Genomic DNA, 26,987 nt, shown 5'->3' on the forward strand with positions numbered 1-26,987 from the left:
GAATAACCCATAATCTATCCAACCATCCACCTATATGCAAAAGTACAAATAAACAGAAGAGGGAGAGAAAAGAAAGCTCCTCTTTCTATAAAACACCAATTAATAAATGTAGAGGACATTGGAAAATCAGCAGCCTGCATCATTTAGTAACATCTGATTTAGAGTCATCAATGTGCACATTTGGTGAAAGTTTATGGTCTTAAAGCATCTCCCCACAAATTATTATTAACCACAAAGGGAAAAATTATACCCTTATAGTGGAAAAACCAGGCAGGCGACACCTTAATGAACTCAGTGATCAAAGTTCATGAATTACCCAGAATGGGGCAAACTGTCATCCTGGGCTCGGATATCGTTGAAGAGGAAAAAACAACCATGAATGAGGAAAACCTCCCACTATATAAGAACTTAAAACTGTAGGTTTGTGCATTTTACTCTTTTGCTCCCCACTCCTCTGAAAAATCATGGGTGAGAGTGGAGAACCAAGACTAGGCTAGGATTTCCTCATAGATGGGGAAATTTGTAACAAAATACAGAAAAATCACCCAATATATTGGAATTGGTAGGTAGTTCTCTTCCAAAGGCAGAAAAGTCTTTGCAGGGAATTTTCTTCCCAGCCACAACAGAAGATAAAGAATAAATTGCTTTTAAACTTCTGCAACTACAGAAGTAACTAGAAATTGATGCTTTTAATTTACTTCTAACTGTGTGGATAAGGGCAGAATCAGACAAGGATGTCTTTCTCGTCCTGTAACAATTGGAAAGAAAAATGAGTGCAGTCAAGGTGAAGGAGGCTATTAGCTACTTCCCATTGCCTGATTATCTCTACTGATTACTACCTGGGGCACCATCTGTCCTACCACCACCAAGCCCCAGTGGGAGGAGGCCTGGTGGGGCTGGCCTGGCAGCTGGGGCGAAAGGCAGGGACACCTTGGCTCTCAGGTTTGGCATAGCCCAAGGGAGAGCGGCCAAGTCCTGTCTGAAGAAGAGGACAGAGGCTGCAACCGGCAGACCCATCCAACTTAGTCATGGTGAGAGAGTGGAAGGGAAGTTTCAGAAGCTGAGCTCCATGGTGCCAAAGGGGTGTCAGAGACAAGATGGAAGGTAGCAAGCAGGGGCAAGGAGGGGTGGGGAATGGATTGGAGCGGCAAGGGGGATGGTCTGGATGGTCTTTCTAAAAGGCCTGTGGATTCCATACCTTGCCTTGGGTAGTGGTTACACAGGTGTATATAATTTTAAAACTCATTGCACTAACACCTAAGCTAGGACCTTTGCTTCTATTGTATGTTAATTACACCTGAACTGCTAAAAAGCCCACAGGAAGTAAACACAGCCGGAAAGGTCTGTAGCTGAAATCACAATCTTACCATAACCTCATTGGACCTCCTTCACAAATACGGAAACAAGGTGCTGAGAGACTGCACTGCCCCCAAATCGCGACTGACATAAAGAAGAGAGTTAACTGCAAAATACTTTGGGGCCTTAGTGTAAACAAAAGTGTCCCAGATGCCGTGGATTCTGCTCTTTGGTCAGACTGTAACAGATGTAATTTCTTTTGTACCAGTAGGTCTCTGGACCTTGTGAGAAGCCAGGAGGAGGGACAGAAATTAGTATGGACAATAATTTAAAATACTATCTCCCTATGTGTGCTCCACTTCAGTGGCCCAGGTTCATGGGTTGGGATCCCGGGCATGGACCTCCATCACTACTCAGCCATGCTGAGGCAGTGACACACACATAAAGTGGAGGAAAACTGGCATGGATGTTAGCTCAGGGCCAATCTTCCTCAGGCAAAAAAAAAAGGACCCCAGAGAGCTCTCTCACCCTCTTTTCATCATGTGAGGATACAAGAAGTTGGCAGTCTGAAGCTGGAAGAGGACCCTCACCAGAACCCAATCAGGCTGACACCCTGATCTCAAAGTTCCACACTCCAAAACTGTGAGAAATAAATTTGTTATTTATAAGCCAAAAAAAAATACTATCTCCCTATGAACGAAAGAAGCTGAGAAATCTATGTTTAATGAAAAAAAGTTTGCATTCCTTAGCATGGATAAAGGCTGTACCTTCTAGAAACAATGGTAGGATACAAAAAAAATACACAAAATCAATAGCTTCCCTGCCCACCAGCAATGACCAGTTAGAAACCGTACTGGAGAAGAAAGGCCCGTTCACAACTGCAGCAAAGCCATGAACTGCCTCACAGGACACCTGCGACGGCGCATTCACCGGAGGACGGAAGACAGACACAGATCGAAAGATACACCTTTTCCTTCGCAGAAATTCAACATTTAAGGAAATTCAACATTGTAAATACATACATTTTCCTCAAGTTAATCTAGAAATTGAATGCTACCTGAGGCAAAATCACAGAATTTAAAAAGATGTAAGAATACAGAAAAAAATGTACTTCAATTATGAAAAATTGCAAACACTGAAAAAAGTAGAGACAATGAAAAAACAAATAACCATTATCGGAATCCAACAATTCATAATACTTTGCCACAGTTGTTTCATTCATAGACAGACAGAATGAGATATAGGGGGTAGATTTGCTGAACCATTTTAAAGTGTTACACTCTAATACTTTATCCATAAATTCCTCAGAATGCATCTTCCTAGATGTATAGTCAGTTTGGGATGCTATAACAAAATAACCATAGACTGAGTAGTTTAAAAAAGAGACTTTTATTTCTCACAGTTCTAGAGGCTGGGAGTCCAAGATGAAGGTGCTGGCTGATTGGCTCCTGGTGAGGGCTCTCTTCCTGGCTTGCAGACAGCTGTCTTCTAGCTCTGTCCTCAGATGGTGGGCAGACAGCTCTCTCCCTTCCTCTTCTTACAAGGATGCTAATCACAACATGAGGGCCGCACCTTCATGACCTCATCTAAATTTAATTATCTACCAAAGGCCCATCTAAAACACCATCATCTTGGGGGTGAGGGGTGGAGGGTTAGGGCTTCAACATACGAATTTTGGGGGGACATAATTCAGTCCATAGTATCAGAATAAAGCCATTCTCTTACATAACCACATTACTCTTATCAGACCCAAAACACTTACCAGTATTTCCCTAATATCACCTAAAACCCAGTCCGTATTCAAGTGTGTCCAGTTGTCCTAAACATGTTGTTTATAGTTCGTTTGTTCAGACCAGAGACTATGCATTGCATTTGGTTGTTATGCCTCTTAAGGCTCTTTTCATTTATCACAGCTCCCTTCACCCTAGTTTTTTTCCACAAGATTTACTTGTCGAAGAGACAGAGTTTGTAGAAAGCCCTGCATTAGGGACCTGTTAGGTTGTTTGCTTATAAGTCATGTTGATGAAATCAAAATTGGGATGAGTTTATTATGAGCCAGATCTGAGGGGTAGCTGGAGGCCTTCCTTCCCCAAGGAAGGAAGGGCACCCAAGAGGTGCGGTGTACAGAGTGGTTATATACTGTCTTACAACAAAGAGCATGCATCACATGTAATAGGCATGACCCTCTCGCAATAGTCACGAGATTGCACAGCTATTCATGCAGCAGGGTAGCAGGTCTGCTGTCTGGATGGACACAGCAGAGTGGGTGCAGCAATCAGTTCCTAGCCTAGGGAGAGATGCTTATCCTTAAGGAAATGCCAATGTAGGGGAAGTTGCATCTTTATCTTAAGGCCATTTGTTCTTGTCTTTGGGACACAGCAAATGCTCAAAGCAGATATACAATGCATGCTCAACGGCCACATCAGGCCCTTTTGGAAAAACAAGGTCAGGCCGAATTAGTTTTACACCAAATGGCTTCCTCATATACTCCAGTATATCTTATTGCTTGTCATTTGTTTATCAGTCATTTCACTTGTCCCTATACTCCCCTTATTTCCTGTAAACTTAAGTCAGATCTCAAGACTTGATTAGATTCAGGGTAAACATTTTGGCTCTACTATTTTATTGGTGATACTGTGTTCATCAAGAGACACATAATGTCTTTTTGGCTCACTCTCTAGTGAGGCAAAGTTTGATGTCTGGTTTAAGGTGGTGATAGCTATACTATAAAAATATGTTTGGAAAAGAAAAACAGTGAAGAGGAACTTACCCCACTTGACACCAATCCATACTATAAAGCTACTATAATCTAAATAGTGTACATAGACGTAGAAATAGACAAAAAAGATAAACAACAAAGAATAGAGGGGCCGGCCCCATGGCTGAGTGGTTGCATTTGCACACTCCACTTCGGCAGCCTAGGGTTTTGCCAGTTTGGATCCTGGGTGTGGACATAGATAGCACAGCTCACAGAGCCATGCTGGGGCAGCATCCCACATAGCACTACCAGAAGGACCTACAACTAGAATATACAACTATGTATTGGGGGACTTTGGGGAGAAGAAGAAGAAGGGAAAAAAAAAGAAGATTGGCAACAGATGTTAGCTCAGGTGCCAATCTTTAAAAAAAAAAAAAATAGAGACTAGAATCAGGCCACAGTACATATGAGAGCTGTACATATAAGAGGGTAGCATTTCAAATTGATGGGGAAAAGATGAGCTATATCATAAAAAAATAGATCCCCACTTTATCCTATATCCTCCAAATAAATTCCAGATAGATTAAAGAGCTAAACATAATAACATCTCTAAAAGAAACAGGAGAAGATAAAGAATACTTTTAAAATATTGGGATGGGAAAAATAAGATACAACACCTAGAAGCCTTAAATAAAAGATTGGTAAAATTGATTTAACATTAAAACACATAAAACTTTTATAACACCATGAATAGAATAATATGAGAGAAGAATAGATAGGTAATTTCAGCAAAGGTTGAGGGCTGATATCCATAATATATAAACAGCTCCCACCAATCTAAAAGGAAATGAAAACAAATAGAGATATGAGCAAAGGACATGAATAAGAAATTCTTTGAAAATATGCTGAAAACATCTAATGAGTACTTGATAATCTGCTCAGCTTCAATAGTGGTCAAAGAAATGCAATAAAAATAACAGTGAGATATCATTTTTTACCCTCAAACTTAAAAATATTGATTATATCCAGTGATTTTAAGGGTATGGGGAAAAAATATACCCTAAAACATTGTTGGTATTGTCAACATTTAAAGGTGAATACCCTTTGATCCAGCAATTCCATCTCCTGTGGATACACATGTGTTAGGGTATTCATTGCAGCATTGCTTGTAATAGTACCCACTCGCCCCAACACAACCTATGTCCATCCAGAGGAAAATAAATTATGGAAAACATACAGCGAAATCTATGCAGCCAGTACAGAGAATGAAGTTGGCCATAAGGACTGACAAGGAAAATTTTCAAGATGCAGTATTATGTGAAAAAAACAGTTCGCAGAACAACATACCCGGTATGAACCAATTTATTTTTTTAAATTTGTCTTTTTATCTAAATACATACTGTTAAAGGTGGTTATGAGGGTAGGGTTGGAGTGTGAGGGCGTAGGGGCACTTCCTTTTATATATATAATATTTCTATATATTTAAATATATTTATTATATATAAAAATATATATATTTCTGCTTTTTATTTAAATTTTTGGGATAAAACCAAAGAGAAAGAAAAATTTCTTACTCCAGAATCTTTGAGGTAGGGGCTGGCCCCGTGGCCGAGTGGTTAAGTTCACGCGCTCCGCTGCGGCGGCCCAGGGTTTCACCAGTTCAAATCCTGGGCGCCAACATGGCACCACTCATCAAGCCATGCTGAGGCAGCATCCCACATGCCACAACTAGAAGGACCCACAACTAAGGATATACAACCATGTACCAGGGGGCTTTTGGGAGAAAAAGGAAAAATAAAATAAAATCTTTAAAAAAAAAGAAGAATCTTTGAAGTAAAAGCAACTATCACAAAATAAGACCTAGATTTAAGAAGCTAATAATAAGGATGTACATGAGCGTGTGCATTCGTGGAGTCTTGGTAGAAGCATTTAGCCAAGGAGAGTATAAATGTACTGATCTTCATGTATCATTTTCCATTTCTCCCAGATTACAAAATTCTACTCTATTGGCATACTGAATATTCCACCGTGTGTCAAACGCATGCAGCATTTTTCAAAAACTAATGTGAGAGCAGGAGTTTGGTACTGCTCACTCAGTCCCCTAGGCACAGGCCTCTTTGGCTTTGGGGTGAAAGCATCCTCAGTCATACTGTGATCACAAGACTCAAAATAACCAGAATTCTCCCCATTCTCTCCCGGACCTCCACCACAGCATTCCATTTATTACTTTTTTTCCTTCTTCTTCTTCTCCCAAAGCCCCTCAGTACATAGTTGTATATTCTAGTTGTAGGTCCTTCTGGCTGTACTATGCGGGACGTGGCCTCAGCATGGCTTGGTGAGCCATGTCATGTCCACACCCAGAATCTGAACCAGTGAACCCTGGGCTGTCGAAGCACAGCACGTGAGCTTAACCACTCGGCCATGGGGCTGGCCCCCTCTATTTATTTTTATTTTTTTGTGGGAGAAAGTATACATAACCAAAAAATCAAATTAACTTCAGGAATATTGTTTTAAAAATCCACAGCGTTAGCATCTGGTCTGATGTCCAAAAAAAATTAATCAGAACTTATGACATTTACACAACTATAGAGGTTATTCAACTTCAGAAACCCGCCTACCCGAAGAAAGCCCTTCAAACTCTGTTCTCAATCTGTGAAGAATGGTGCTGGCCCCAAGAAAAGAGCCATGGGCTTCCAAACCCTCACTGTAACACATGGGATAACTGCCTTGACCTGGCAAGTGAGGGATTCCTCACGGATAAAATGAGAGCAATAACATCTATCGGGGCATGCGTGTTGTTAAAAAGAAACAACAGGCCCAAAATGGAGTCATTTGCCCCCTGACAGCAAACCAAGACTAACCTAACTGCAGTTACAACCCCAGGAAGGTCAGTGTGGAATTTTCTGGTCAGCACCAAGGAAGCAATGCTTTCTATTCACGAGGTAATCTGCCACGTAAACCCCTTCAGTCCCCCTTAGGTAGGTTAACAAAGCCTGAAATAATCTTTTGTTTATGATTTCCTCATCTTGCCTTTAAAACTCTTTCCCTTTCTGTAGCCCTTTGGAGCTCCTCTCTACTTGCTGGATGGGATGCTGCCCAATTCATGAATCATTCAACAAAGCCAATCAGATCTTTAAAATTTACTTGGTTGAATTTTTGTTATTTAACAGATTTAGCAGCAGTGACAGGATCCAAAGTGAGCTTCTAATGGCATTTGGGGCTGAGGAGAAACACAGGTGTACCCAAGAACCTCTTCGTGACGTCACTGCCTTTCTCATCATTTCCAAAGGCCATAGCTAAGTTTCTCTTGGTTCTGAGCTCCACTCTCTTTGAGTTGAGCTCCCAGTCGAATTGGCTTTCCAGTTAGTTCCCCATTTGTTTAGAAACCCAGCCCTTGGTGTCCCCAGAACCCCAGATTCCATGCCGGGAACCGCGGGTGGCAGCTGCAATCCCCTCCTTGTTTGGAATCAGTCTGCAGTCCCTGTTTGTTGAGGTTGGCTGGTTCAACCCTTTCCCAGGTGCCCAATTCAACACTGGGAATTGGTAGTGGTTACCGGCTGGAGTGGGACTATGCCCAACTTAAAAACTGGACTGGGTCCGATTTCAGCTGGACCGGGTCCAGTGTGAGGCCCTGGGTGAATAACATTTTATCTTAAGTAAAAAACGGGATCCTTAAAATCCAAAGAGTTGAGTATGCCGCCTTCCAGCACAGCTGCTTATTTTATATCTAAGGACTGTGATCCTGGGAGCTGTAAATAACTACAAAAATGGCAAAATCTTACTGAAGACAACCTAAAAGTTTTGTGTTCTGGGAGCTTGGTTTGGTAGCTATGAGGTTGGAGGCTCCAAAATATGGCCAGACAGAAATGTGAGTTGCAGCCCATTTGCAGCCAGATATGGCTGGACAGCAATGTGGGCTGAACTCCATTCATGGCCAACGGTCCTGCCCAGCTGCTGCTGGCACTCAGGAAATTACAAGGGCGGTTAGAAGGAACACTTCAACTAGATAAGATCATTTAAGAAGTACACTTAAAAGGAAGAGTTCCCAAATTAAACAGAATGGGATACCTATTTTAATTGATATGTGGAAGCTTCCAAAAGGCTTCAAAATTCCAAAATAGCTTCATTGAAAGATTTGTTGTAAAAGGCTAATGAAAAAAGCCCAATAAAAAAATTTAGCTGCCTGTTTAAAAGATTCTGAGGGGCCAGCCTGGTGGTGCAGCAGTTAAGTTTGCACATTCCACTTTGGCGGCCCAGGGTTCTCCAGTTTGGGTCCTGGGTGCGGACATGGCACCGCTTGACAAGTCATGCTGTGGCAGGCATCCCACTTATAAAGTAGAGGAAGATGGGTACAGATGTTAGCACAGGGCCAGTCTTCCTCAGCAAAAAGAGGAGGATGGGTGGTAGATGTTAGCTCAGGGCTAACCTTCCTCCAAAAAAAAAAAAAAAAAAGAAAGGATTATGGCCTTGCATCTCTAGGAACTGTTATCTAGCTCATCAACAATTCCTAAAACTGAAGGAAAAAGGCCATAAAAACGGCCATAAGAGCAGCCTTGCCCAAAATCTAGCATCTTGTCTTCTCCACAAATATTAGTAAAAAGGCTTAAAAAAATTTTGGATTCATAACTAGGGAGCTTTATATTACTGTACCTGATTCATGGAATTAATTTTAAAAGAATGGCTGTGGAGAATCCATGTATGTGTGTCTATATGTATCTTATATATGTGTGATATTTTACCTCTGGATGGTATGGACAAAATTAAGAGCTCTGTTTAATTGGCTTAAAGTAAGTGCTTACATAAATTCTAAATGTAATAGAAATTAACCCAATGTCTTTCAAGTTAACATGAGACAAATTAATCTTTGGTAAACAAAAACTTGTTTAAGTTTGTTGGTTTGATTGAAATAGGCACGTCTTTAGAGTTGTCAATATTTGGATATGATGCAGACATGCCTGGGTTTAGCAGTCAAATATGTTCTTGTTATCTGTTACAAATTCATCAGCACAATAATAGCTTTAAATGATAGGTAATTTTGTCTAATGTCTCATGAAATGTTTGTGGATGATCTGAACATAATTGTTGGAAACAAATGATTAGGTAGATAAAAATGGGTAAGAGTTTGTGAGTACAATAATTATGTTTTATGGTCTGAATACTTGAAAAACAGCTTTCAAATTCTTTTTGGTAACTTAAAACTTTAGAATTTTGCTAAATTAAGTTAAATGATAAAAACTTGTTGAGTATCTGAGTCACTTTCAAATATGATAAAATACTGAAACATTATTGCAAAACATATCTAAGTTTATCTACTTTTGGCTTCTTATTACAGAGAAACTACAAAGTGTTTGGGTCTATTAGTAAACACGTCTTGTATTTTACTGAAAGATTGTACTACAAAGGTAATGTTTTTAGAAATTATAAAAGGTATTTATAAATTTGCCCCAAAATACTAATGTAAAAGAAAGTTTATAATTGCTTACCTAGTTTTTACTTAGAAATTAAGGTCTGTAAGGGTTAAAAGTTCTAACTGATATACATAAAGCTACTAAAAATTAATAAGGAAAACAGTTCTGTATACAAGGAAAGTAAAATATGTTTTTGGTAAAGAATGTATAAAGAGGGGGCTGGCTCAGTGGCGCAGCAGTTACGTTCTCACGTTCTGCTTCTCGGTGGCCCAGGGTTCATCGGTTTGGATCCCAGGTGCGGACACGGCACCGCTTGGCATGCCATGCTGTGGTAGGTATTCCATAAATAAAATAGAGGAAGATGGGCATGGATGTTAGCTCAGGGCCAGTCTTCCTCAGCAAAAAGAGGAGGCTTGGCAGCAGTTAGCTCAGGGCTAATCTTCCTCAAAAAAAAAAAAAGAAAGAAAGAATGCATAAAGAATGGAAGTATTTTTGTTTGTTGGGTTAAGAAAAACAAATTTGTCCTAAAGTACTAGAAAGGAAGAACGAAAGCATGGGACAAATTCTGAATGTAAAAAGAAAGTTATAGAATGTTTCTGAAAGATAAAGTCTGAAAGTTTTATGCCTGGTCAATTTGGCTAAAATTAAAGTAAATCCAATTAAGTAAATGAATTTTAATGAAAAGTAAGCTGGTACACGAATTAGAATTCGGCTTTCTCTTTCAAAAGGGTATGCTCCATTTGCCCTTGACTGTTTCACAGCGACAAGATCAGCAGACACTTGATCTTGTTTGACAAAGGGTTTTAAAATCTTTTGCTATTTCTGACAAGCTCCTCCCACCCTCCCACAAATATTCAAATCCTGAATAAATGCTTTCTTTTGACCTGGAAGAAAGAAGAGAATTTCTCTCAGGAATTTCAGAGGGCCCCTGAGACTTGTCAAAAAAATTTGTTCTTGTCCTATAAAGGGGGGGATACTAATTAGGCTTGTTTGGAATGCTAAATTGCATGGGAAGCTTTGTCAAGTAAATGATGATAAACCTTCTTCAGTTATATTGTGTAGGTAAAGATTATTCACTATTTCAACCCTGCTACCTTGCTTCCAACATCACAAGGGGAATAAACCACGATTGCATTCTATTATTTAATTTGGTTTACAGATGGATCTTACTTAAACTATAAGCAAGGATGTTATAAATCTGGATATGCTGTCCAGCCTCAAGAATGCCTGCTACTTTCTATTAACTCTGCTAACCCACTAAGAGGTTTCCTTCTTTAAGCTCAAGAAATTGCCGTGAAAGAGAAGAAACAAAGGTGGCAACAAAAGGGGGGAAACAATACTTTTGGAAACTTTCTCCCACAGTGGCTCATAAAGCCCATACTCATTGTGCTATATGTCCCAAATATAATCTAGGGAAAGTATTTCATGAGTCACAAGGCCACTTTCCCCTTCCTAAGGGACCCTTTGAGGTATAACAATTGGACTTTGTCTAAATGCCACCATCTCAAGGATAAATATATTGTAATGATCTGTATGTTCTCATGTTGGGTTGAGGCCTTTCCTTCAGAAGAGTGATGGCTTTAGGTAAATTATTATTGAAAAGGATAATTCTTGTTTGAGGAATTCCTACTGAGTTACATGGTGACCAGGGAACTCATTTCACTAACAAATAATTAAATCTATTTGTAACATTTGGCCAATAATGCAGCATTTCCATTGCACTTACTATCCCTGATCCTCAGGATTGGTGAAAAGAACTAACAGCATAATCAAAACTTAATTGGCAAAGCTTTCAGAAGCATTTAATCTCTCATGGCCAAAAGCTCTTCAAACTTAGATCTACACCATTTGGTAAGCATTGACTGTCTCCTTTCGAGATAATAACTGGATGGCCTATGAAATTAGATGAGGAAATATAAGAACCAACTTTGCTTAAGGGAAATATTACATTGTAATCAGGGTCCCATCGAGATGCTTAAATGAAAGGTTGGTAGCTGATTCTTTTCACAGAGCTCCCAGACCTTAAGGATCATGGACTATAACCTGGAGAATTTATTTATCAAAAAGGCATCAAATAAAGGACTCTGCAGCCTGTTGGAAAGGACCATATCAGGATGAGAAGAAGACAGTATCTGTTGTAGACAGCTGTCCCAAGACTCTGGACCAGGCCTGTATTCCCAACCTTGTGTCTCTGCATTTAAACCATCCTGATGCTTAAACTGTATACCTATTTTATAATTGTTCCATTTAAGGTTTCAAAATACTATCATACTTAAACAAAGTGGCTGATTTGGAACAGACTGGTCTTGAAGGCCAGGCATTTATCGGGTGGCTCCTAATGGAACTCAATGGTTATGGGGAACAAATCTCTGGCCTTGGCTACTGCCTGGATGCTAAAACACTGCACCCTGAGCTTCCTTGGATGCAGGGAAGGATTCAGACTGAGCTAGCATCTGTTGCCAGTCTCCCTCTCTTTAATGCCAGGTGGGCTCATTCAGTGTTCCACTGGTATGACCACAGAGCAACTAGCTATAGTTGTTCCTTTGGGGCTAGAGGATGCCATATCACACACAGAAGTCCTTAACAGTAGTCAAACAGGAATAGCCTTATTAGATACTGAAATGTCTTTAACGAGAAAGGCTGTCCTTCAAAATAGAATGGGCTTAGATATTCTTACAGCCTCCCAAGGTGGTACATATAAGTTATTCAAAGTGAATGCTGTATTCTTATACCTGAGGACTTTTCCAATGTGTCATCTCTGCTAAAGCACACAAAGAAAACCAGGCGAATGCCTTAAGCAATCTTATACCTGGTCTTGATTTGTTTAGTTGGCTCCCTTCCAACATTGGCTTCCATTTGCAACCTGGATTGCAATTCCTATTTCTATTGCTCCTTGGAATTCTTGTATTGGTCATAATATTCAAACTAATTACTGTTTTCACAGTATTGTATGACTGGCATGCAAGCTAGAGTAATGATTACTCAGCAAGTTGAGATGGTTGATTGATCCTACAACCCTGAATGAATCCCCTTTTATTAAGGCTATGCCTAAGAATTCTTTTTAAGCTAATCCTTTCAAGTATTGGATTACCTGTTCTATGATTGATATGAACAATGTAACTATAAGAAGTCATGTAAAGGCACATATGCAATGTTTGTGTGATAATCCAAAAATAATTGACAAGTTACATAGCCTCTGAAACACTTCCTCTGTTAATATATACCTCTACGCTTGTCCACTATATCTGACTATTTCCCCCCAATGTGGATAACTGGGCAAATCAATGAAATAAAAGCCTAGCACTGAGGGATCTGATGGACCCAGGGCAGGCAGCAACCACCCTTGCACCCAGGGACAATATTTTGATCAGCAATGCTTTCTACTGAAAGATTATTGATCAAAAGAGGAAAATAAAAAGAGATTTTCACATATTGATGTATATGGGGTAACTATTCAAGTTCAAAACCGATTCAGCTTGAACTAGAAAGCCTGACTTACGGCCTATCAAACATACATTGTACATCTGCTTATCCATTAAAGTAAGCAATCTCTCTTGAGATAAAGAATGCATACTTCCCCTCCTAGGCCCTATTTGTAACAATGCCCTATTGATAACACGAGGATTAGTCCCTTTCCTGGCATCAGGGTCATGTTGACCCGCTGATTTGCAACTGAATACCTCTTTGAAAACGTATCCTGGGTGTGTTTACTGTATCCTCTTTGTTCTAAAAAGATATAAAACTGTACTGAAAGCCATGCTTCTCTGGAATGCCTTCTAAGGCCTTCCTGGGTTATAATCCTCACTCTGGCTCATAATAAACTCACCCCAATTTTGATTTATAGGTTGGTTATGGATTATTTGTGCTGACAAACTTCAATGTGTATACTTAGCATATGGATTCCCTATTCCCAAGAATGGAAGATATTTCCCCAGAATTACAAAGTATAATCATACACCTTCTCTCCTAATGATGTTATATTAACAAAACCATAAAATTACGTTTGTAAAACATGAAGATGTTTAAAACAGTATACTTATCTGTATGTTACGGAACCAGGTTCATTTTTGCCCGCCACCCACAAAGCCAAGCCCAGAGACGACGAAATTGCAGCAGAGGGAGAGTTTACTCACAAGGCACCATGCAAGGAAGCGAGAGCATGAGCCTCAAACTCACTTCCCCAAAAATAGGACTCAGGGATATTTATCAGATGGGGGCAAGGTGGTCTGACACGTGGAGAGAGGTGACTGGAGGTGAGGAGAGGTGACCTAATTGATGATTTGCACAAGTGTAATCAGACTTCATGGCTCCTCATAGGATCCATGTTCACAAAATGGCGGTGTTAGCATGATCTGAGGGTGGAGTTTTTAGCCTCTTGTAGACGAAAATAATCCATAACCAATCTATAAATGAAAATTTGGGTGAGTTTATTCTGAGCTTAAATTTTAGGATTATAACCTGGGAGACTCTTTCCACAAAGGAACAGAGCACTCCAAAGAAGTGGGGATACATAGGGTGGTCATATACCCTCAAAGAGGGTGTTTCACATATGATTGAAATGTCCCTCCCACAATAGTCACAAGATTGCCCTGTCTGCACAGCCCTTGATGGACACAGCAGGTAGTGGGTCTGCTATCTTCGTGGGGGTAGCAGGAGGCAAGTCTATTGTCTTGAGCTGCTCGGTCACAGGTGAGCGCAGCAATCATTTTCTAGCCTAAGGAAAGATGCTTAATCCTTAAGGAGACGCCAATTTTGGGAGGGGGAGGGAAGTTGCACCTTTATCTCAAGGGCCTTTTGCTCTTGCCATAGGGAATCTCTAAAGCAGATATACAATGCATGCTCAAAGGCCTCAGTCAGGCCCTTTTGGAAAGACAAGGTCAGGCCGAATTAGGTTTACACCAAAATGGCTTCCTCATATATTCCAATATATCCTATTACTTGCCATTTTTATTTGACACTCTTGATGTCTAAAGGTCGCCTATCCAACATCTACGCAGGCCCAGTTGATGGGTTGGTGGTCTCAACCGGCCTGAAGAGCACAAGGAGTTCTAATTCCTGAAAAACAGCTCACACACTCATTACCATGGTGACCCAGGCTCCGGGAGATGTTATCTATAGGAGCCTAGTGGGAGATGTTATCTATAGGAGCCTAGTGGGAGTCTGATACCGTATGGCCTAAGCAGCATGGTCAACAATGGGTGGGTTAAACAGCTAAAACTATAACCAGTAATTGCAAAAAGGAAAAAAGCTTTAGTTCCTAGCTACTTAATCATCAACGGCTAACTCTGTGCCGGTTTCATGTATTTATTACACTTTTTTCTTTCATTGAAATCATATTCATTTTGTTAGAATTTCTAGCCCAAACATTATATTCGAAGGTGAGAGCAAACAAACTGATATAAGTGAAGTTCTTGGCACTTTAATCTTAGTTTGACATTTAGATGAGTCACTCTCAAATAAATAGAATGTCATGGGATACCTGAATTTCTTTAATTCTGAGGAGCCAAGCGGACAAGTCCCATGTAACATGTATTCAAAACAAGACTTGTTTGGATGCTAACTAGAGTTACGTGGTAATCATTTTCAATATATTCAGATACCAAATCATTGTGCTGTACACCTCCTCCTGGTCAGAACAGGGGACCTGGTCCCCCTGGCTTCTGCTACCAAGACTCATTTGCACAGCACTTCACAGCCTCCCAAGCCTCTTGCTTCTTTGCTGCCCCTACAGACAAACACGTAGTCCATTTTTAACCTAAGGCCTTCACTAATTTCCTTATGGGAAACAAGGGAAGAATGAAAATGACTACTAAGCTTCTGGTCTACCTGGCTGATCTCTAGTTCCAGACTGTTCCACTGAGACTGTCAGGCAGAATTCTCTTTCCCCAGCCCCCTTTCCTCCTTAATTAGCAGGACTTAAGGTAAAGGCCTTCAACAATAGAAGTCCAATAGCCCCTCAGGGAAGTACTCCGTCAAAATTTGCATTTCTGAGAGGCTTCCAGGGGGACTGACTCAAATTCATCTTTCTCTTCTAGAGGCTGGCTGTAATTGTGGAACTGCAGGATAAAACGTTAAAATGCAGGCGAAAATTAGGAATAGCTTGCAAGATGTACAATTTTGGGCTAAGAAATCTAAAGACTGCCCTCCAAACTTTTCACCCTCTTAAACGCTACCGTGTACATTTATTTAAAGGCCCTCCAAAATGATAGTTTTGCTTAAGTTCCAGAAAGATCAGACAGTATTTTAACCAAGTAGAAAAAGGAAGAGGTATGACTCTACAGTTTGCAAGATAAAAGTTCAAGGATTAAATTCCCCACTTGCTTCAATAATTGGACCCATCGACACCTTAGGTAAGAAAAACACAGCAACTGGTGTATTACATTACTGAGTTAATGCGGGTACTGGATTCTGAGTTGAGGAACTACGAGGTGCAAACCTTTGCGGTATATATAGTATTTCCACGGTAGTTTTATGGACTCCGTAAGAAGCCCTTGCTTGGTCTTTAAAGCTGGGCGTTGGACGACAAAAGGAACGGAGCTGATTTAAATAGTTTATCAGTTCTGAAATCAGCTCTACCTTAGTCTACACAGCGGCGACCAGCTCAATTAGTCCACACCCTCCTCCAACCCGGCAGCCACGGCAAGAGCCCCTTTCACTTGGCGCGATTACAAGGAAAACCAAGAAATACTTTTAAAAAATATACATGCCAAAGAACTGGAGTTAAGCTCCTAGCGTGGGGCTGTGTAAAGCTGTGGCGAGTCACTGAAGGAAGTTGGGGACTGGGGGCCTGGCACTCGGGGAACAGAAGAAACAGGAAAGCTGGGGGCTGGCGGAGGGTCGCGAGCACACTTTTATCTCGGATTGGCTCAGACTTTCTTTATGGCGTCACCGGGTACCTGCCTGTAGCAAGGCCCCGTCCCCGTGACGTCACGCCTCGCTGGCCAATGGGAGGCCCGAGGCTGCGGGCCCTGAGGAGGGCTGCGGGCCCTTTTTGTGAATGAAGCTCCCCGGAACAGCCCTCCTGGGGGCCCCGGGAGCCGCGGCCCGCTGTACTCGGCCGCCTCGGCAGCAGCGTCCGCGGCCGTGGTGGGCGCGCGCCGTGTCCCAGGCAGCGCCGACCGCCCGCCGCAGCACCGTCACCCCTGGGGGCGGGCTGGGGGCGCCCGCGGCGGCAGGAGGCGCTGTAGCCAGGGCTGCGGCGCGGTCCCGCGGCGGCCGCAGGAGGGAGCGGGGCGGGCGCGGTGGGCCCGGCCCCTCCTCCGGCTCCGGCTCCTGCGCGCCCGCCTCCCGCCAGCTCGGCCAGCGCCCGCCGTCGCCGCAGCGCCGCTCCGCGCCCGCGGCCCCGAGCGCCCGCGCGCCGGGCTGGCGGGGGCCTGCGCGCGCGGGGCCATGGTCGTGGCCCCCTGACGGGCCGCGGCCACCTCCATGAAGCGGAAGAGCGAGCGGCGGCCGAGCTGGGCCGCCGCGCCCCCCTGCTCGCGGCGCTGCTCCGCGTCCTCGCCGGGGGTGAAGAAGAGCCGCAGCTCCACGTCGCAGGAGCTGCACCGCCTGGACCAGCGGGACGACCTGTACCTGGACATCACCGGTGAGCCGGCGGGCGAGCGCGCGGCACCCTGCGCCGGGTCCTAGCGCGCCCGCCGGGCCGACCGCCTCCACCCCACCTCCACAAAAGCCCCGCCGGCCACACCCCCTGGGGAGCCCGGCTCCCCGGGAGCGCCCCTCTGCCCCGAGTTCCGCGCTGTGTTTGTTGCGAGCTGTAACTTTATCCGGTTTGCACGCTCCTACCCCGGCAAGACGGGCCGAGGGTCACCTTTCGGAAGCGCGGGCGTCAGCTCGGCGCCTGGGCTTTCTCTAAGTTCGGGCTGATCCCGCCCCCGGCCTGCCTGCTCGGTGGGTCCTCGCGGGAGTCGGCCTCGGGAGCGCCCGGAGGGCTCGCCGCGCGCGCGCGCTGCCCGCGGAGCTGCCCGGCCGCTGGGCGCTTGCCAGACCTCCCCGCGCCCAGGCCGTGAGTCCCGCCGGCGCGCTCGCCCCCGTGCGCGCACGTGAGCGCCGGGGCCGCCCGCAGGGGTCGTTCCCGTCCGGGGCTGCCAGGAGTGTGGCACGCTGGTGGCTGCTGAACCGGTCAGCGTGCTGAATGCCCAGGCTGGTCGCCTTTGAGAAATCGCAGCTAGCCAGAGCAAGTAGAAAAGAAGCCCTTTGATAGCCGTTTTATTATTAGTGCTGATTCTACCATTCTTGAAGACTAGTAAATCCAATTTGGCAGCTGTTGGGTTTGCCAGGATCGACACTGAAGCGTGTGAACGCATTAAATGTGACGATGTATGTGGAAACGCTTTGTAAACAGCATAACTGTCCACACTTTTGGGGGGAATTTGCAGTCTGTTTTTGTGGCGCCGAACGTGTAAACCTCGGTGTGGGGTTTTTATAATCTCTTTCCCGCTCTGAGCCTTTGATAAACCGGATGAACTGGAGTGGTCAGAACGTTAATTTAGAAAGGGGTGAGACAAACAGAAATTTACTAGAAATTATTTTCTAGGTTGATGGATAGTTGGAAACTAAGGTCCATTTAAAACAAAGCGGAGAGTAGAGCGGAGGGTCTCTCAGCGTTCGGTGGATGGCCCTTGGGGAAGGAGGAGGGAGGAGGAAGGGGTTGCCTTAAGTACCTGTCCCAGGCTGCCACCTGCGCAGGTCAGCGGCACACGCGTGGCGCTGTAGGAGATGAAGCCAGCTTCCTGAGGCTGAGACGAGGTCCCATCGCTGCCCCCGGAGATGGCCCCGCTGATGAGGACCGGGGTGGAGGACACACATTCCTTAATGCCTTTTGTTACTTATAACTCTTCAAAGGAACTTTATTTAATAGCATTTAATTTTAGGGCAAGTAAGGCACTCATGGCACACAACTCTTAATTCTCGAGGTACGCAGGAGTATATAGTGAAAAGTTGGTCTCAGCCGCCGGGGGTCCTTCCCCAGAGGCAACTTATGTCCTGGTTTCTTGTGAATCCTTTCAGAAATAGAATCTGCGTGCATACACGTATATATACTATACCCAAGCGCCACACATACAAAATGTTTTGCACATTTTTTCTTCACAGTATTCTTAGCAGAACGATTGTTCTGTATTAGTATATACAAAACTGCCTCATTTGATTTTAATTACTACTGCTTAGGCCAAGGTAGATAAAGTTTTAAAGTATAAAACCAAAGAAAAGTGTATGTGGATTTAAATGTATGTATGTTTTATGACTTGTTTAGACAGCTCCCTATTGATGAATATTTAGGTTGTCTCCAATCAAAAAGGAGGTTTTTGGCAGCAAAGTCATTGGAGTAATTCTTCCGTCTCCTTTATGGATTAAAAAAATGCGATGTGGCTGGCTTTCAGTGAGGCAGTGAACAATGAGTTAATGTCAGAAAATATCACCAAGCAGAATATTGAGGAAAGAGTTAGTGCATTATATAAAATCAAAATGCTGTTATTTATAACCCCAGGTAATGGAGCGATCCAGCCTCAATATAAGATCACTCTGATGTGGGAGTAAGGGGGTCAGCTTTCCCTGGCATTTCTCCAGCCGTGTCGTGTCCCTGAGTGACAGACTTGGCTTCCTGGAAAAATGAGACTAAATCAGTCTGTTTCCACGTGATACACAAGACGAATTAAGTAACTTTGGATGCAGGGTGCGCATGGCGTTTTGTTGGCCTTGTAGGGAGGGCTGAGGCTTCATCCTCAGCAAATGGCAACCTGGTCCAATCCTTCCCACCTTGTCTTTCCCTCGGTCATTATTTTCTTAACTTGAAAAGCAATGCGTGTACCTTTTTAAAGTCGAACTTTAACAAAGGAGATATATGGATATAGTCTCCCTCCCCGGTAATATTTTCTTTCCCTTCAGTTTTCTCTGCATGTTCAGGTTTCTACAGATTGTCCCCGTACCAGCAAGAGCAGTCCTCTTTTTAATGGCTGCATGGTATTGCATTGTGTGGCTGAATTGTGATTGATTTAATGGTAATAAATAAATGGTTATTTGGGTTTTCCTGTCCCTACTGCAAACGGCTGCAGTCTCGTCTGTGTATGTGTCTATCTGTATGTGTGACTGTATCTGTAAACTAGAAGTGAAGAGGCCAGGCCAGAGTATATATAGGTTTATCCATTCATCAGTGGACTTTTTTTGGTGATTATGAATAATGCTCTTATGACCATTCATGGACAAGTTTTTGTGTGGACATATGTTTTCAGTTCCTTTGTGTATATACCTAGGAGTGGAATCATGGGGCTGTATGGGAACTGCACGTCTGAACTTTTGAGGAACTGCCAGACTTTATTCCAAAGCAGATGCACCACCAGCACTCCCACCAGCATGTACCAATCATTCTGTATCCTCACCAACACTTAGGACTGTGACGATTATTTCCCAGGGGGTTGTTTTGTAAAATTAATGCACATTATCACTTCTGCCCACTGTACTCTTAAGTATGTTAAAAAATTTAGCCCCTTCACATTTTTATTGCAATCTATTTTATCTGTAAGTTGAATTCCCATAGATCCCAGGGTATTTCATGTGTGTGCATTTAATATAGGATGCTTAATGCCTGTCTTTGTTCCTGTAGCCCTTTGTTATGTGGTCGCTATTGTTTAGGGTCTGGCCAGCCAACTCCCTGCACTGGGCATTTACTCCTGCTAGGAGTGGACTGATGAGGGTTTTATTCCCACCGAAACCCATCAACCTCTCATTGACCATTCACTTAGTTCTTGCCATGTGCAATGTCATGGATTTTTGCCTGGGCTGTATTCCTGGTGCAGTTCCAGTGCACCTGTGAAAGAAAGGTCATAAATGCAGTGTAAACTGTGTGTGTTAATACTAAAGAGATACTGAGGAAAGATATGATCAGAATGAGTTGTTAGCAGTCCAGGAAGCTGGGGGAAGAAGAGGAGTGAGGAGGGTTTTTAGTTGGATGTGGAACTAGATAAATACCAAAGGAAAAATTGTTGGACATAGTCAGGTTTTTGATTTTCCTATGAACCTTTTTGCAACCAGAAGTCTGAATCTTTTTGATCTCTTTGTTCCTGTCCCTTAAATAGGGCCCTCCTTATGTGATAGTGCACATTATCCATTCTTCTTTCTTAATATAGGAAAAAAATTTTAAGGACTATAACACTACTACGTAATCTCTGTGCTTGATAATTTATAGGATTTAACAGTTGGTACAGAACTTTGTTTTACTTTTTAAATTTCTGACTAATCAAGAAAATTGGTAATAACTACTGACTAAAGAAGATTCTTGGTGGTTTGTCTAAATTAAAAAAAAATTTTTCAGTGTCTGCCATGATATTCTACTTTTCAAAGAGTGCTTTTATTATAACAGTAATTTTATTGGAGATTCTCTACTGGAGGTCAGGCTTGTCATTTAAAAGCAATGATTAATGATGTATTGGATACTCATCAAATAAAATTAAACAGGTACAGCGCTGCTCCCACTCACTTCCTTTTAGGATTTAAAAAATTCACAGTAGACATCATTAGACAGGGAAAATTTATTCATTAATTCAAGAAGTATTTATTGAATGCTTACTGTGTAAATTAGTCATGTATATTCATTGTTTGCAGTGATAGAAATATGTATTTTTTTTGATAGAAAAGGAATGCTGTTACGTGGGGCACTGATTCAAGGAGGAAATCATTTTTCAAGAGTTTCATGTAGTAGATTGAGATTCATCAAAGTATGTAGTGTTCCTTTTTTTTGTTGCTTATGACTTATTTCTGTACTTACTCTTGTGAATTTATTTTCCTGATTTATGTGCCTACTTAATTCTTCGACATCTTTTTTTTTTTTAAATATCTTATTTTTTTCCTTTTTCTCCCCAAAGCCCCCTGGTACATAGTTGTATATTCTTCGTTGTGGGTTCTTCTAGTTGTGGCATGTGGGACGCTGCCTCAGTGTGGTTTGATGAGCAGTGTCATGTCCGCGCCCAGGATTTGAACCAACGAAACACTGGGCCGCCTGCAGCAGGGCACGCGACCTTAACCACTCGGCCACGGGGCCAGCCCCAATTCTTCGACATCTTTGCTTCTGATGGTGTCATGTTAGTTATCTGCTTTAAGTCGAATTCCTTAGACGTTCTGGCCCTACACACAGACAAAACCTTAACACAGTTTAAATGTTACTGGTTCAGTGGACATGAGTGGTTGGGCTAGATGAGGGGAAAGTGGAATAACTGGGTTAGTCCCAGTTATTAGTTATTAGTACTAGAAATGGTACTAATGGTACTGATGCCAGGAGTGCGGTCAGTGCAAACTGTAACTTCTCCGTGCCTTTTTTTTTTTTAAACATTGGCACCTGGGCTAACAACTGTTGCCAATCTTTTTCTTTTTTTTTTCTGCTTTATTTCCCAACCGCCCCCGTACATAGTTGTATATCTTAGTTGCAGGTCCAGGATCTGAACCCTGGGCTGCCGCAGCGGAGCGCACGAACTTAATCACTCGGCCACGGAGCTGGCCCCTCCGTGCCTTTGATGGGGAATGAATTTCCCCAATTCCTGTGGATGCGAGGAAGACCTGGGTGAAACCACATTGTGGATTTTTAGGATGGAAGGAAGGCAGGCACTGATGCCTACCAGTGAAATTTCTTGGAAATTTCTGGGATTGTCTCTGTGGATCTCTGAATTGACAGGACAGGGGTTCCGTTTTTTTGAAAGAATTTCCAGAGATCATCTAGAAGTATAACAACCATCCAGTTTTCCCTCTGAAGAAGCCAAGACCAGAGATAAGTACTTTTGGCCAAATTGATGCAGTTTCTTATTGGCAGAGCCATGACCTCCTGACTTTCATTCTTTCTGACAGCTGAAGCTGCTTCACAGGGGTGTACATAAAGGACTTACTGAATATCTGCCACTGAGTCCTGTGCGACCTTGGCTGGTAGACCATGGCGTAGTCCAGGCTTGATAAGTAGTCTGTAAAGTTGAGTTGAGAGAGATGAATAATTACCTAGTGAATCTGGAAAAGTGAGCAAACTAAGTACCCAGTTCAGGTCCTCCAGAGCTCATATGGTTTTCCGAACTGGCCGTCACCACAGTCCAAATTTTCCAGATATTTCATTCATTTGAAAAAGGTGTAATGAAGTGTGTAATGAATACCTACTCTGCCAGGTCTTTTTTTCCTCAAGTGCTAAAAATAAATCACTGCTGGAGATAGGCCCTGCTCTCATGGAGTTTCTGTTTTCTGTGATAATGGAGAAAATGAATTGGATTGTCTGAGGGAGGATCAGCATAGAGAGGAACTGTATCATGGTGGAAATCTTTGGGTAAGAAACACTTGGTGAGCTTTTGAAGAGCTCATTCTAGTGGTTAGGCATGAGGACAGTGGGAAAACTAGTGCCTGCCCACGGTGGGACTAAACACAGCCGGATCATCAATAACCGTTTGGAGCCTCTCTTTTCTCAAATGTTTAAAGATGAAAAGTCCACAGAGTTGTTGGGAGGATGAAATGAAGAGGATGCTTGTGAAGCGCCTGGCCTGGTGCCCTGTTGACAGCCAGGGCTCCCTGAAGGGTCCGCAGAATCACAGGCATGCCCACCGTGGGCAAGGCAGAGGGCAGAGGGAGCAGTCCTCGCGGAGGGAAGGGCCTCCAGCTCAGAAGCCAACGTTTCCCTCGTATGTGCACTTGCACCAAAGGTTCAGTGAATCAGCAGCAGTGAAAATGCAGCGTGTTCCTCTCTCTGCTTCTGAGAGTGGTCTTCAGGGCAGAAACGCTCCCCGTGAGGCTGGCTCGGTATTTGTCAGAGCGGAGGAGGAGGTTTGCGTCATGTTGATAATCTTTTCTGCTTTAGGAGAGACGTTACAGTTTCTCTTAAAGATACCTTATAAGAGGAAGAATAAACCAAAGCTGTTCCTTCATTTTTGAGCTATTGTTATATATGTTTATTATACTGAAGAGTTTGTATATTGCCTGATATTAAATTGCAGCAAAGCTTATGGCGGTGGGGGGGGATTCTTTGTAAAGATGCAAAGGGCTCACGGGAGGCCTGAGGTGTAGGTGTAGAAGGTTATAGAAAATAAAACATGCATATTAAGTTCTTGAATGATAGAATATAAATTTTTCAGTGGTTAATTTAAAGCATGATTGTGCCCTAGTGCATTTGTTTTAAAAGAGTATTTCACAGTTCCGAAAGATTTTATACTGGTGGTGCATATTATTGGCAGACAGGGCATTTTTTTTTTTTTTTCTGGGTAAAAAAAATGCTTTTCAAAGGGCTTTTCCATACTTAATGTGCAGCACAGAGACCCACTTTACTTGGAAGGGGCGGGAGTCGAACATAAATAACAAGTTCTATCTTTAGATCTATTTTTTATTACACTGCAAAACAAATACTTTTAGTAGCCACTATTTTGTTTTCCTTCCCATTCTAGCCACAGAGTATTTTTAATCTTATTAAGTTCTTTAATTAAGATCCTTCACATAAAAATTACTTTACAATTACCTGTTGTTGAAATGACAAGTATGAGAAGATGGGTTTGTCTGAACATTTCAGAGCCATTGCTCGCCCAGCACAGGGCCTTACTGAGCGAGGTAAGTCGGTGGAGGGCTGGCGTGGGCAGGAAGTGGAGAGTGCGCTTCAGAGGCAGGGAAGCTGGGTCCGCAGGAGCTGACCGACCCCATCTTCAAAGAGTGTTTCCTTGCCGTACTTGACTTTTAGCTTCCCAGGTTAGTCGCTTAATTTCTAGAAGTGGTGACTACCATATTAGGCAGAGATTACCTTAGAAAACGTTTTCCAAAATGAAATTGATTTTAACTTCCTAAATACAAGGATATTTAACTGGAATGTGTACGTCTCATCTGGATTCACTAGTTTGTATGAAAGTTTTACGCCCTTCTCTCTCTCTTTTTTTCTATAGCTTTTCATGGATACTGCTCCAACAAAGGTATTCAGATCATTGACTCTCCTTTGCGGTTCTTTCTGATGATTTTAAAACTGTAGATTTAACCTGTTAGCTGTGATTCTCGGTCCCAGCCCTTCCTGTTTGCTTGTCTGAAATTTAGTTGTAGGTAGCAGATTCCATTTTCTTTAACTATAGAGTGTCTTTCGTATGTTTACGACTTAAGTTGAAATTTGTCTTTATATGAAAAGTTTTGTTGGTTTCTGTGTATAGGTAATGCTGAAACTAGTTTCTGTGATATTTTATTGGGTTAATTATGAATGCTATGTTTTGGTTGGTGCATATTTTTGGTAAGACTAAACTTTTGCCGTTTTAATCAAATCTCACTTTTGTAGACTTTTCCTGAAAGGATACTTACAATGAGTTGTTATAACTTTAAAAGCTATTTTTTTTAAAGTTCCTCAAATAGGGTCAGTTATCAAAAGAACAAATCTGAACAGCTATATATCTATATATCTTCCCCATTTTTTAAAAAAAGATTTTATTTTTCCTTTTTCTCCCCAAAGCCCCGCAGTACATAGTTGTATATTTTAGTTGTGGGTCCTTCTAATTGTGGCATGTGGGACCCGCCTCAGCATGGCCTGATGAGCGGTGCCATGTCCGAGGCTGGGATCCGAACCAGTGAAACCCTGGGCCACCGAAGCAGAGCGTGAACTTAACTAGTCCGCCATGGGGCGGGCCCCTATATCTTCCCAAACTTTAAAAAGATTCCTCACTTTATTCTCTTGGTCTTTTATTCGGCTCCTTAATTCTTAGTATCATTTCTATTCTAGAGGAGCAGTTCTCTTAGACTCCTTTATTCCCAGTCACTTCAAAGATTTGCTCCCATCGTCTTTGCGTCTGAAAAGCTGAGTAAATTCATTCTAATTATGTAATATACATATTGACTTCATTTCTCAGGTAGTTCACTTTTATACCATTAAAGTTTGGTCGGCAGTGTACTTCTCACAAGAGAAACATCTTGTTCCTGATGTCAGTGATATTTGTTGTTCTTTCAAGTTCTAATTTGAAAGTAAAATTACTTTCTTGGCACTGCTCTCGAGTTTATGACACTGATCTTTTTATACTCAATCCATAATGCTATAATAGCGTTACAGATTCGGAAGTTTGCAAAGCCCTCTATTTTAGGACCATCTCAGCTGAATCATTCTCTGCATTTTGCTAATTTACACTCATTTGTATTTGTATGAATTGTGCTATGGAATTAATTAGTGTATCCATTCAACAAATATTTATTGAGCAGCTACTTTGAGCAAGGGATTGGGCCAAGTATTATTGAGGAAGGGAGGAGGGGATGTGAAAATTTATAACAACGTGCTCCTTCCTTGTCCTGAAAGAATGAGAAGGAATAGACTCTTAAGTCATCACCTCAGTGAAGACAGGTAATGAAGGAATTAGTCATCGTGTACTTTGCTCCCTTCGTTTAAACTGTCAGGCTGAGAGAATTTTGTGATGGAAACGTCACTCAATAATTCCTACACAAAGTTAATTATTTTTTTCCAACATGTGGTGAAAATGATCTGTCTTATGGTATCTTTCTCGTGTGTGTGTCTGTGTGTTTTAACCTTTAAAAGAAACAAGGGGGAAAGATTTTTGGTATAAACTAATCATATGTGTGTGTGTGTGTGTATATATATATATATATATATGCATGCATATAGTTAATAATAATATCCTGAAAATCCTATCTCTACTAAAACAGAGCCAAAATGAAAGTTCTACATTCCAATTAATTCTGTATCTCTAATGTGAATCTTCAAGTATCCCAGAGAGTATAATTTAAAATGAGATAGCATGTTTATTTTTAAGAATGTTATTTATTGGTAAGAAGTAATTACAGAGCACCTTTTAAGCTGAGTATTGCTTCTTAAATTGCAGGCATTAAAGATGAATAATATTCATCTCAAATATTTTAAGAACTGGATTTGGTGTGTGTGACTTGAACTGAAAAGCATTCTGGTTTTCATTCTTTTTTAGGTGCTGAGAAAGCATTGCTTTGACATGAATATATAACAGAATTAACATTATTGTTTTATATTTTTGGGAGCTCTTCTCAATCTGTTCTTGGAATTTTTCATTGTAATACTGTCATTAGATGGCTTGTTGGAAGCACTTAATACCTGAAACTGAAGCATCTTAACATGCGTTTCTTTCCTTTTTGACAATGAACTGTCAAAAAAGCTTAGAATTTAGCTAGCAAACACAACTGAGGTTGAGATTTTAATTTCACTATTAATGTGTTCTAATTTTAAGCTATTGTGACTGAAAGGGCTTGAAGCACAAATTCACTCAGGATCTGTTTGAGTGCGTTTTATGGTCTCATCCTTGCAATGGCTGCCGCAAGAGCTGCAACAGAGATTCCAGACTGACCTCTGATCCCTGGGAAGCCACACTAGCACACAGAACTGGGTGATCGAGATCTGTCTATATATCTCTGTCTCTATCTGTCACATAGAGGGGCTTTTCTGTGACTGTCACGGACACTCAAAGATGGATGCCTCTGAATGAATGGGATTCTTGGAAAGGAGGCTTGAGCTCTGTTTTAAAAGTCTCTCATTTTTCCGTCCAGAACCAGCAGGAACTGTTCTTGATCACAGTAAGACAGGAGGCTCTGCTTTCTCCTTCCTCTTGGCAGCACCCTTCCCCTGACTGTCATGGCAG

At 42.1% G+C, this 26,987-nt stretch overlaps 1 protein-coding gene across 27 annotated transcripts in view; it reads left to right on the top strand.

Annotated features, from left to right (window-relative positions):
• Positions 1–16,451: 16,451 nt before the first annotated feature.
• CDC14B (cell division cycle 14B) overlaps positions 16,452–26,987 on the top strand; it is a 92,459-nt gene continuing 81,923 nt past the window's right edge. For 7 of the 27 annotated variants that reach the window (XM_070249018.1, XM_070249022.1, XM_070249030.1 and 4 more), the window contains exons 1-2: positions 16,680–16,987; positions 24,285–24,311. In XM_070249018.1, the coding sequence (XP_070105119.1) occupies positions 16,828–16,987; positions 24,285–24,311 (187 nt within the window). In that variant the 5' untranslated portion in view covers positions 16,680–16,827. Of the gene's footprint in view, positions 16,988–24,284; positions 24,312–26,987 lie in introns of all 27 variants that reach the window. The other 20 variants (XR_011431729.1, XR_011431730.1, XM_023627077.2 and 17 more) reach the window with 8 other exon arrangements.

The sequence above is a fragment of the Equus caballus genome, chromosome 23 (genome assembly GCF_041296265.1).
Source record: "Equus caballus isolate H_3958 breed thoroughbred chromosome 23, TB-T2T, whole genome shotgun sequence".
NCBI classification, from domain to species: domain Eukaryota; kingdom Metazoa; phylum Chordata; class Mammalia; order Perissodactyla; family Equidae; genus Equus; species Equus caballus.